The following is a 12,689-nucleotide window of genomic DNA, read 5'->3' as shown; positions in this document are numbered from 1 at the left end:
AAGGCTAAAACCAACAGTCTCACAAAATTGGTCAAAAGAGTAGTCTGTAGACTTCTTGTGAATAACAGCCTTCCAGATGTCAGGATAGTAATATTTTACTAAACAGTGTTCTACAGTATCCCAGAATTGTTCAGTCTTCAAGTCCTCTTACAGGTAATTCAAAGCACATACAAATAAAAACACAAAGAGTGTCTTTAATACATGGTGCTTTTTTTGTTTTGAGGGTTTTTTTGAGGGTGTTTGTTTGGTTTTTGTTTTGTTTCCTTCCATACTTCCATCCCAGGTTTTTCCCTTCCTAGTCTTTGTTCTCTGTGCTTAATATGTTCAGCTTGCTGGTTTCAAGTTGTGTGGTCAGGAAAGTCTATGGCAAGGCAGAGAGTAAAAAGTGCTATTTTATTTTGTTCATCCAGAGCCAAGTGCATTGGTGCCTTGATCTTGATCTCTGGTGTGAGGCTTTCCAAAACTGCTCCAGTATGAGCAATATGATAAATCTTTATGAAGTTATTCCAGTTTGCCTGACATTACAGACAACGAGTTTAGCATCAGATAAATGAACTTGTATTTGTAGTCCTTTTTAGTTCAGGGCAATAGAAATGTCTCATTCATTGTGTCAGCGTCTCTGGCCTGACCTCCAGTAATGAAATTGGCACAGCTGGGTTTTTTTACAAAAACCCCCCATACATTCAAGCTGTAGAAACTTATTTTTATGCTTCTGATCAAAGCTTTTCTGCTCAGAGCTTCCTGACTAGCAAATACAGTGATGGATGGAGGTGCTTAGAGGACTTAGTGACCCGTTTAGTCCTTTCCGGGCCCATGACATGTGTTGAAGGCAGAAATTGAAGATGAAGGTCATTTCTTGTCATAGGAGAGGTGGTAGATTTCTCCCTTACCACTCACTTAGGAAGCATGGAGAATATATGCAGTATTAGGGCTAGAAAATAAAGATGATATGAAGGAAAGTAGTTTTATGGTTGTAGTTTAGAGTTTTATGGAGTATTATGTCCTAGTCACCCTAGGACAAGTGGTTTTATTTATCATTTCTTTTTAGCATTAAGGAAAACACAAGATTGAATGTTTGTGTCCAAATTTAGGTATTTCAGATTCCATGTATGCTAAATCTTAGGGATTTTTTTTTTAGCTTTTTACATAGAGAAGAGCATAATTGGCAAACATTAGTTGCTGTTTATTTTGCAATGTGTTACTTAAGCTTTATGTTGAGCACAGATTACTATATTTGCCGTGGTGTACCTTGTGTACCTGGCTTTAATGTCTATGCCAGCTTCTGTCTCTGTGCTGTTTTGAAATTAATTTTTGGGGGCCTTTTTTTCAATGAAATTGTAACATGACAAATTTGTTTGATGTTTCTTTATCAGTAGTCTATTATCCTGTGCTTGGTAAGCTACTTGCTGCCGTCTTCACAGTTAACAAAGTTCTAGTCTTCCGTGTGAGTTACACACAAAACTTGCAGGATTTTATTGCTACCATTTGTTTTCTGTTGTGGTTCTTAATGTAACACTTTGCACAACTGCTCACACAGTTATTTTGAAATAATTATGCTATGACTTTATTGCAAAGCTAGCTCAAGGCTTTGTATTAAATGTTGTAAAACTTCTTTACCTCGAGTAAAAAGAAAGAGATGTGGAGGTCAATTAGTAGATGTGTTTCATTCTGTCCTTCAGTAGATAATGTCCCAGGCACCCAAACAGTTAATCCTTTGGCTAGCTGGATAGCTAAAACAAGCGCTAGCTGGGAACCAAAGGAAGAATGAAGGACTAAACAAAGGAGAGTGCTTTCTTGCTTTCTGTCTGTCTTTTGCATTGTTTTTTACACTTAGTTTTATGTTTAAAAATAAGTAAATACACTTGAATATTATAAGGAGGTTCTGGGGTTTTGTATTTTATATGCATTTGTTTCTAGCTAACAGTTAAATGACCACTTGGATAATCACAGACCTAGCTGTATCCTTGCGGAGCAAAAGGAATGGTAGTTTTTGACCTTCTGTATCTTAATTGCCATGTGCCATTAAAGGAACCGTTCCTATATGAGCTGCTGTGAGTCAAAAATTAGTAGTATTTAAATCAAAACAACAAAGAAATCACAAAACAAAATTAAGTGGATGGAGAGGGAGGCAGGAAAGAGTTAATTTCTGCTTTGACAGATCAGGACTGGGCAGTAAATTACTAACAGACCAAAATGCTTTTGAAGTGACATTTTCTCTTTCCAAAAATTCCACCACAGCTTGTCAAAAACCTGATTCAGGAAGGGTTGTGAAGGAGTAGGTAGAAAGAAACAGCATAAAACTCAGGTCAGAGTTCAGCTTTGAGTTGGCTGTAGGTGACTTCAGCAATTGCTTTGTTGATTTTTCTGCACTGCTGTGCTTCAGTTACCTGCTGCTTGCAATTGTCAGTCAGCATCTTTATGGAGCATTCATTTTGCCAGCTTCCAGTCTACCCCTTGCCTTTGGTTTTATGACAGGTGCATGCTGTGGGAAAGGGATATTTAAAGCAGAACTTGAGGCAGTCACGTATTTTATTCATGTTTAGAACTCATCTGAAGGAAGTGTGTTTTAGTTCAACAAACCAGTTAAAATTTACCCCATGCTATATTTTTTGCAGTATTTCCCCAGCACAGAAATTGATTCCAGCTTTATTCACTGCTTAAGCTTACAGTGTCATAGTGACCAAAGTAAGGAGTAGTTATTCCATGTCACACTTCATCATGCAGAACAATTAACTAGCTTCAAACTCCTAAAAGTTTCAGTTGTATTAGCAATGCAGGTAGGGCTTGGAACTGAGCCTGAGCTTTCTTCCTCCAGCTCTCGCTGCATCAGGTCGTCTTTGGATGCTATTTGTGTTGCTATTAGAGATGCTATTTGTGACAAACTCTCTCTTGATGCTGCATCAGAGTTAATAGTGGTTGGATGGACTATTTCCTGATCATTCAAGAACAAATAGCAGAGAACCTGCTACATGAAATTTTACTTCTCTACACCTTTTATGTGAGAAAAAATATTCAATGACATTACACATCTGCAAAAATTGTCTCTCCGTAACTTTCTGAGCTGTTTTGACATCATCTAGGCAGCTGAAGCTTCATCCCTGCCCTAGAGATAAACAGCAGTAGACCAAAGAGAGCATGGCAACATATAAGTAGATATGTTTTGTGGCTTCTGCATGAGCACAGTGTCAAATATCATTACTCTGTCAAGACAGTAAAACTTACAGTAAGTCATTAAGTTTGCCTTAGGAGCTCATCTTATGTTTATGTTGATAGTTAATTGTTCACTGGGGTGAGGTATGGCTTGAAATAATTTCTCCTTATTTTGGTCACTTGACACTGTGAGTTTAATCAGTGAGTTGAATTATTTTGCAGGATTTCTTGTGTTGCAGTGACAGTGCAAGGCTCAGGAGCTGAGCTTGCCCATTAGAGAATAGACAACAGTTAATCTAGAAAAACTTGATTTATATACAACTTCACTAATCCCACGCAAAATTAGGGATTCAGAAAGAAAGTTAGTTGAATATTTTACCATGCCAATATTGCTGGTATTTTTAAAGTGTTATTACGTGCTTATCTTAAAAAGAATGTAATATTTTAAAGTGAAGGAGATACTTGTGCTTTGAAGACTTACCTACTTTTCATTTTTTCATTGCTCAATAGACTGTTGAAAAGTAAGGGATGACTTTCAGAGGGATAATTCAAGCCATTTGTGTATGCTCTTGCCCTACTAGTCTGCTTTTTTTAATATATATATATCTGTATATGAGGTCAGAAAGCATAGATTTGAGTACTTGCTTTGTCAAATGAAATTTGAGAATGGGAAGGACGTCTTCAACAGGAGGCACATTCCTCTAATATTTCAGTGTTTTCAGCTAGTTAAAAGCAGGTGATAACTTCATAGTTGATATTTTATTTTTTCATATAGTGATAGGACAAGGGGAGATGACTTTAAACTGTAAGAGGTAGGTTTAGATTAGAGAGAGGAAACAGAACCTCTCTACTGTGAGGGTGATGAGGCACTGAACAGGTTGCCTGGAGAAGCTGTGGATGCCTGATCCCTGAAAATGTTCAAGTCCAGACTGGATGGGGCTTTGATCAGCCTGGTCTAGTGGAATGTGTGGTGGGATCCTGGTGATCTTTAAGGTCTCTTACAATTCAAACTATTTCTAGTTTCTGGTGGTTTTTTTCTTTTAGAAAAAAATTCTTTTAGATATAACTCATATACAGCTTGTGCTGTTTTAGCAAGCATAGTTATATTCAGGTGGAGAAAAAGAAATGTTTTGGCTTTTTTTTGTGGGTTGTTTTGTTTTTTTTGATTTGCAAATCAAGGATGCTTCTACCCTGTTTTAAGCGGGAAAAGTAATTTAACTGGAGGAAAAAGTGCATTATGTCACAGATACTCTGAAAGTCAAAGCCCCCAACAGAAGGCTAAGAAAAATCAATATGTGGTCAGATTATTTTTTAATGCTGTGATTTGCTATTGCTTTTTAATAATAAAACACATAAGGAAGTAGAAGGAAAACATTTTTTTGACCAGTAGTGTTCTGTTCTAGGGCAAGACTGCCTTATGCCATGCAGTATTTTTCTTCTGTATAGCAGCTAGCCTTGACTTTTCCAGCTTCCTTCTGGTTTCAATGTCAAGTCTTCTTTAAAAAAAAAATTAAAAAGCAACCAAATCTAACTTTTCTTTTGAAACACAAAGGAGTTATTTTCCCTTTCTGTTATCAGGCCATTCTAATTGTTACCTCACCTTTTGATTGTTTTTCTTGGATGACCTTATAGGGGGTTTTTGTTCTTCCGTAACATCTCATTTGAACTTATGTTTAATTTCTGCTTTTGCAGTTGCTTGTCCATGAGTAGTTTTTTTTACACCGTTCTGGCTTACTGTGATTCAAGGTACATAAAAGACAGAAAGAAATCTACATGTTTACAATAGTCACGTTATGAAAGGCTTGCAGGTTGAGCTTTTGAGTATCAGATACTGTCTGTGAAAATGAATCCATTTTTCATTGCTTTGTTTTTATTATAATCTAACAAATTTGTTTCCAGCAGTCTTTTGTTTCTAATACCTCCAATCTGCAATGATCTCAGAGAATGAATTTTGACTAGTATGTCGGTTAATTGTATTTCATAACAGGGAGTGGAGGAGTGTGCTGAAATCTCTGCATTGGGTTTTGATTTGTGTGTTTGTTTTTTAATTAAAGCTAAAATACTGTATTATCCAAAGCATTGCATATATATAACAAAAGTAACAGGAAAAAAAGACAAAAGTTGCATGCTTGTGTCTTGCCATGTATATTTAATATATAAATTATACAAAGCTGATTGATGTTTCATTGACAGATGGTCTAGAAATAAAAATACAGTATTTAATTTTCCCAAAAAGTTTCTCCTCATATTGAAAAAATTTTTCTACCATTTTTGCTTCACAGTCTATTTTAGAAAAATACTCTGATGCTTGTAGCCACTTAAAAAGTTGGAGGTAACAGAATGTTGCAAATACGGAAGTACTCAGCTAAATTTCTTATAAGTGGAAAAGTGTGAACACCAACACAGACATCTATATCCATATCAGCATTGTTGATATATTACATTATGCTCCAGGTTTTGTTTTACTAAAAATTTTTTCTTAGAGTTACAACAGGTTTGTGTACTGTCGTCTGTGGGCAGCAATACAGGAAGTGCTGGGTTCCAGTGCTAGGAAGTGCACAAAGGAATACTTGTTTCTTGACTTAAATTCTTTCTCATTTAGTATCTCATGTGGGAAAATTAAAATCCTATCCCTCCATTTTTCTGTAGTGGACCAGATCTACCATTTGGCATCTCCTGCTTCTCCTCCAAATTACATGTATAATCCTATAAAAACATTGAAGACCAACACTATTGGGACATTAAACATGCTGGGTAAGTGGAATGTTTTATTATTTAACTTGGTTAGACATCATATAAGCCTGGCAGAGTTGCTGGGGAGAGGGGAGGATGAAGCAAATGAGTTGTTCATTTTGAAAAGGTGTTTCTTTAAGCAAAATAAGGTTGGGGTATTTTTACCCTCTTTGAAGATTTTTGTCCTTTAAATGTATCTGCAAATGAACACTGACAACATGGCTGTCAAAGCACAAGAACTTTGTGTCTTTAAGGTGGCTATGCAGTGTGCAGTAATTACAGAAGTAACAGGAACAACTAAGAGCATGGGGTTTTTATAGCACAGTTGTGTTCATGCCTGCAGTTTTCACTTTGGTAACTGGAATGTTTCCACAGTTACCATAAGTAATGAATGTTTCTTTCCACCTCAGCAAACATTGGACTAGGTGGAACTGCACTGGTTTAAACTCCAGATATCAGGACTAGTGCACTCTCTTGTGCATGCCTTGGCTAGCAAATTCTGAAAGAGTGTTAATGTCTAGCTTCATGCTGGATAATTACAAGGCAATATTTTCAGCTTTGTCTGTTAGTTTTGATACTGGGAATGGGTCTGTGAAAAGAAGACCTCAAGCCTTCACTCACTGCATTTTCCTTCCATCTTTGTGCCATTTGATGCAGAATGATCTGAGTGTCATTGATCCTAAGAATTTTTATGATTCTGAAAAACTCCTGGGCATTAGCATAGCTGAGTTTCTTATTTGAGTGATACTGTAGAGAGTACAGTTCAGAGAATCAAGTGATTCAGAAGCTATTGAGGTATCAGAATGGCACAGGTGAGAGATTTCTTTGATTACCATGCCAACTTGAAGAGCAGAAAGCCATTGAAATGAAATGCAGGATAATCTCAATTGATGGGCAGGATCATCCAAGCAGTTTAAAAAGGCATAATAAAGGAGAAAAGATTGATTTTTGTCCTATAACATGTGACTTTTTGTAAGTTTCTTCACATAGCTTGTCTTTAATCTGTGTAAAGACGGATTTGGTAATCATAATATACTGTGTTGTTTTAAGATCCTGATTTCCTTGGCCTTTATTTAGATTGTAATAGATTATGTTCTTGGATCTTAATTCAATGCAACTACTAGTCCCAGAGACAAACACATCACATGCAGGTGCTGCTCTGCTGTTTCTTAAGCTTTCTAGTTTGGAAGTGGGGGTTATGGATGTGATTTACAGCTAAATTTTCCTAGTTAGAAAAATCTAATTCTCTGTAAAAACATGTGAAACAGGATCACACTAAAACAGCCAGCATGAGTGAAAGATTCTTGCATTTGCTCTAATTATGTTCTTCTTTTCCCATTGCCCAAATCTAGGTTTAGCTAAACGTGTTGGAGCACGGCTGCTGCTGGCCTCTACATCAGAGGTTTATGGAGGTAAGAAGAATAAAACAGTATTTAGAGCTCTTCAGATATGACTGTGTAAAAGGATATTTACACATCTTTTGTCAGATACCAGAACAATAGATTTTCATCACTGTCTTAGCTTGCTTTTTTAGGAGATGTTCTTAGAGTTTAAAATGTGAGAAGGGCATTTACAGTGCTTGTTTTATGTATCTAGTCAAGAGTGGTGGCAGGAGACTTATGGTGTTGTCTGTATCTTTCCCATGCCCTGGTTTATGTTTCTTTTTTCCAAAGGGCTTGTGGGGAAATTGAGTATTGTACTCTAAAATCCCGATAACGAAAACCTAAGAAGAAAGATTATTTCAGTAATAAATATGCCTATCTTTTTCCCATCACATAGGAATTGTATTGTTAAGATTTAGCAATTGTCCTGGTGTGTAAGAGACAAAGGATGTAACCTCCAAGCTAAGAAAATACTGGTTGTGCATGCAGGTTCTTCTGGTGTCTCTTAAAATGTAATATTTGGCAGTGCTCTCCATCTTCCTCTTACTGTTAGAAGTGAAGGAGTGGAAGAGTGATGGATAGAATGGTGCAGCAAGAATCTCTAGTACTTCCTTGGGTGTGTAACAGACCCTGTGCCTGCTAGAGAAACTTCCTTCTGTTCTGAATTATTGCATAATTGATAATAGCAATGTTGCAAGGTTAGTGGAGATACACAGGCACAGTACCCTGCTGAACAGTAGATTTGACTCTTGGCTGTAAAGAACAAACAGATTAACAAAGACTGATCAGCCGTGTTACAAGATACAAAGCTTTGTGAGCAAAAAGTGAGGAAGGACAAAGAACACGCCTCCAGGCGTACACTTGGGTAGAGCAACTTCAGTGCAGAAGATTCAAAGTAAATGCCCTAGCAATAGATCACTGAGATGATTGGCCAGCCAAAGTGGCTTGAGTATGTGCAGCATTCCTGCTGCCTCCCAAGCCTTAGATTATCCATGCTCAGGCTCTGCAGAGAAAAGTGGTAGTCCCAAGGACTCTTCTGTAACTGAACAAACTCCCTTCTGGAGTATCTCCTTTTCCACAGCACTTTTTCAGGCCCTTGTACGATTGCTGTGGGCTTTTATAATCATGTAAAACTTGTATGCCTTTACCATTGTTCTGTGGCTTTTGTCTGGCACAAATTCATTCATAATTATGTCTCAGCAGCATAAAATCAGGAAGATTTAATCAGAACTGACTGTCAAGGCTGTTTCAAAACTTAGCTTTCAACACTAGGAAATTCTATAGTAATGTATGCAAACTTTAAACCCAGTAGAAATTACACTGTCCTAGAGACAACAAAGAAGTCTAACCAAGTGTTTGTGTTTTTTCAAGCATATAAAGCACACACTGTCAAGGTTCCTAGGTGATGGTTGTTTGATTGTTTTTTATGATCAAGAACTTCTATACTGAATCAAATGAAAGGATTGTTTAACCTGATTGTGCCCAGTGATAGCTAGTAAAAATGCTTAGGGTAAAATAGAAGAAATGTTAAGTGCTTCGTGGTATATCACCCTTATGTCCTTAGGGAATTCAGTACATCCCTATTTTCTCCATTTTTCTTCCCCTCTTGTATTTTATGAAATTTGAATATGCTTTACTTTCCTACATAATCTATAATGCCTCCTACATAACTGCTGCCTACATAACCTATAATGTTTCCTCTGAGGAACATTAGGTAAAAGTCATGTTTATGCCCTTGAGATAGTGTGTCTTTGCATAGAAGAGTTGAATTTACCCTCTGTTTCACACCCTTTTAGGGAAAGCAGTTGCTGGCTGCTGTTTGCTTGTACTCAGTTATTTTACTAGTCTTTCATCTTCTGCCAGTGCCATTTTCATGGTTCCAGTGATTGCAGTTTAAAGAAGTTGTGTTAAAATGTAAGATTTTCTAAAATGCCGAATTCAGAGAGCAGCTGTGCTGACTTGTGAACACCAATGCTCTACTGAAGGTTTCATCATATATAGTCATCTTTTGATATATCATAATCTAAGGTGGTTTTTTTTCCATAGATCCTGAAGTTCACCCTCAAAATGAGGACTACTGGGGGCATGTGAATCCAATAGGTCCAAGAGCCTGCTATGATGAAGGAAAGCGGGTTGCAGAGACCATGTGCTATGCATACATGAAGCAGGTATTAAACTTGCATCAGATTGAGTGGTTTTTCTGTAATTATTGAAGGCAAATGTATGGCACGACTGGAATATGTGTATTTAGGAGTAAGAGGGCAGAAGAGAACGTCTTGAGTAGGAACACTTATCCTGTTGTTGCAAAATCTGTTTTCTTTAATGGGAAGGTTTTATTGTTCCCATCTGTTGCGTGTTTTCAGATGAGCAGTCTTCTTGTAGAAAATGTGCTTTAGTCTTAACAGGTATAATATGTCTTTCAGTATAGTAAATAGTTTTTAGACAGATTAAACTGAGGTGACCTTAGTGTGCTGAGAAGTCAATGAGATTGAATGGGGCCATTACTGATAAATGTGGAATGTTGAAGGAGAATAATCAAAATCAGAATATACAGTAAGAATGGGGAAGATCTTTAATGAGTACTTATGTAGAAGCAATGTATTTCAAGTACTTTTGAAATGTCTTAAAATTATGTAAGTATAAATACAGACCTTAATGAATACCTAGCTATGTAATGCCTGTTTTCAGACAAAGACAGTAACATGAGAATAAAAATGCAGTTTAAAATACGTTTAGGAGATTATACATGCCAGTTTCCTTTTGTTTCCTAACCAGCAAGTAGAAACTCATCATTAACTAATGTAGCATTGACTCTTTACCTGTATGTAAATCTTGCTTAATTGTAGTTCAGCTAGGCTCCAGCAGACTATTCAATTAGCAAATGTGGCAGACTAAAGAAAATGGTATCAGTATTTCTTGTTATTTTTAGCCTTAATATATAAAAGTATAAATCAAACATAGTGTATTTTATAGAATTTTAAACCTTTAAAGTATAAAATCCTAAGTGCTTTTATAAACCTTGAAAACAGAATCAAGCTGAAGTGATAAGACTTTAGGAAATTCTATTTTAGTATAGAGTTGTAATTCTGTCTTATCTCTCCTACCAGACAGAGAAGGCAGAGGTTCTGTCACCTTTGTTCTCTTTTAAATCATTTAAGGTCCAATATGGTGATACTACTCTTGTTGAGGATGATGTCTCCAGTATTTCACTGTAGCAAAATATTTCTTGTCAGTCTGGAAACGCATTTGCAGTTAAAGATTGCAGTTTTTATGAGAAATCCTTGTGCTGTAGGGTGTTCCATTTTTTGCAGATTCGTGGTACACACTGCAGTATTCTTTTAGAAGGGCATGAGTAGGTAATTTTTAAAATCATGGGCTGTATCTTAAAACCACAGAATGAGTCATGATAGTATCTCATAAATGTTATGCAGGATTTACAATGAATAGGAAAGGTTTGTAAGGTGGAACTGCAGTGCACACATACATTAAGCAGAAACTCAATGCACATGAGCTGTCTGTCCTAGGGGCAGCTCTGTGACATATTTCCTGTATTTCATCATGGGGTAGTGAAGTCTGCCCAAGCTTGTCCTGTGTTCAGATATATTCTGAAACACTGTTGAGCTGGTGTGGGGAAGAGAGAGGGGTGGGTAGTATTTAGGTGATATGCTATATATATTAGTGGGGGAAACCTTACCTTTTGAAAAGGTCTGATTTCCTCTATGCAAATAAGCATTGTGCTTTTAAGACGATTTTCAGTAGCAGTGACCTAGCCCGAAACAGTAGGATTTGCAGTATTTCAGGCTAAACTATTTCCAGAATCTCTCAGCTTCAATAAAAAGAAGCAACAGGCAAAGTTATTTTGCATTTTTTTGTCATTTCTTACAAAGATTTTCATCATTATGCACATTTCTAGGTACATTAAACACCTAATAGTATTTCCAAAAAATGGGAGGTAAAACTAAATTTCTGCATTATACTTCCAGGCAGCCTGTTTGAATCAGAATGGTTTTTGAATCTAGTCAAAACTGACTATTTGCTGTTGTCGGAGTTCCTCATTAGCCTGTCCTGACCAAGGCACTTTCAGTTCATTCTTTACTGCTGGCAGTGTTGTTTTGTTCACTTATTTTGACCCCTATGAATTAAGCATTTCTTGACTTCATCACCTGAAAAAGCAGTAGAAGGGAAGTTTCAGCACACAGTATTGCAGTGTGAATTTTGTGCTTTGTTCAGGAATTGCCATTCAGTTATCTGTTCAACCTTAAAAAAATTGCATTTGGCATTCTGGAGCTACCTGGAAATCTAGGTATTAATGTTTGCTCCAATACTCTGGATTAATTTAAGTACTGACTAGAATCTGATACTACCTTCATTGCAGGGATTTGCATCATCTGCATAGGTGTGTTGTAAACAAAAATACACAGCAATTTAAATGCGGGGCATATTAAGGGTGTTTTGTGAACTAGATTTCTTTCTTTTCTTATGCTACTGACCTGTAAGGAAGTTCTCCAGAGCTGAAGCAACACTTTAGGTCGCTAGGGAATGTTACAGGAAAATTTTTCTTCTTCTTCCACTTTCTTCTATCTATTTTTTTATACCAGCTATGTGGCTCTGAAAGCTTTAATGGTAAGAAATGGGCTTGTTTATGATATAACTATCACATTTAGTGATAGTTTTGGAATTGCCTTAGAGTAGCTGAAGTGTTGAACTATAAGCATGGTAATATTTTAACTGTAAAGTTGTAGGTTGTGTTCAGGGACCTGCATTATGCCCAAAGGATAGAGTCAGATCAGTGAGGCTATCCTTCCTAGCTTGTTTAGGAGCTTTAGTGTTTATGAAATTCACATCTCCACATCACTGTTTTTGCAAAATAATACAAATAAGCTATTGGTAACAGAGTATTAATGGCATTTTTTATACAATTGACAGAACATAGAAATGAAATTCCTTAGACCCACCCTCATTGTAGAGTATTGTAGCTTAAACACATCATAGATGGATCCAGTGTACACAGTGATAGCAATTCTTCTGTGATTGCAATTCAGAGGTTTGGGAACAATTTTGGGAGTTAATGATCTGTGAAACACATGGGAAAGAATATGAATCAGTAAGAAAATGACTACTAGAGCAAGGAATGCAGACAACAATCTAAGTAATTTTGGCTGAGACATGAGTAAAGATTTGTATCGGGTCACAGTGATAGCCCTGCTACTGTCTGGACTTCCCCAGCAGTTTTTAATTCCAGTTGTCTGCTGGAGAGCAGACATTTGTAGCTTTTCCTTTCCTGGTCTTTTATGCAGGGAGGTCTAACTCATACTTGCTGTTCAGATAGATCCACAGAGGAAAGGAAGAAGAAAGAAGGAAGACTGGTAATTAATAGAAGCTTGCCCTGATATCCTTGTAAATTACAGCTGCAACATACCATGT

At 36.8% G+C, this 12,689-nt stretch overlaps 1 protein-coding gene across 1 annotated transcript in view; it reads left to right on the top strand.

Moving 5' to 3' along the window:
- The window catches only part of UXS1 (UDP-glucuronate decarboxylase 1), a 56,999-nt gene that overhangs the window by 30,444 nt on the left and 13,866 nt on the right, over positions 1-12,689 (top strand). The window contains exons 7-9 of the mRNA XM_063392670.1: positions 5,800-5,904; positions 7,236-7,295; positions 9,312-9,433. Of these exons, the coding sequence (XP_063248740.1) occupies positions 5,800-5,904; positions 7,236-7,295; positions 9,312-9,433 (287 nt within the window). The remainder of the gene's footprint in view (positions 1-5,799; positions 5,905-7,235; positions 7,296-9,311; positions 9,434-12,689) is intronic.

The sequence above is a fragment of the Prinia subflava genome, chromosome 3 (assembly GCF_021018805.1).
Source record: "Prinia subflava isolate CZ2003 ecotype Zambia chromosome 3, Cam_Psub_1.2, whole genome shotgun sequence".
Taxonomy (NCBI): domain Eukaryota; kingdom Metazoa; phylum Chordata; class Aves; order Passeriformes; family Cisticolidae; genus Prinia; species Prinia subflava.
This window is presented reverse-complemented; position numbering and strand designations above follow the sequence as displayed.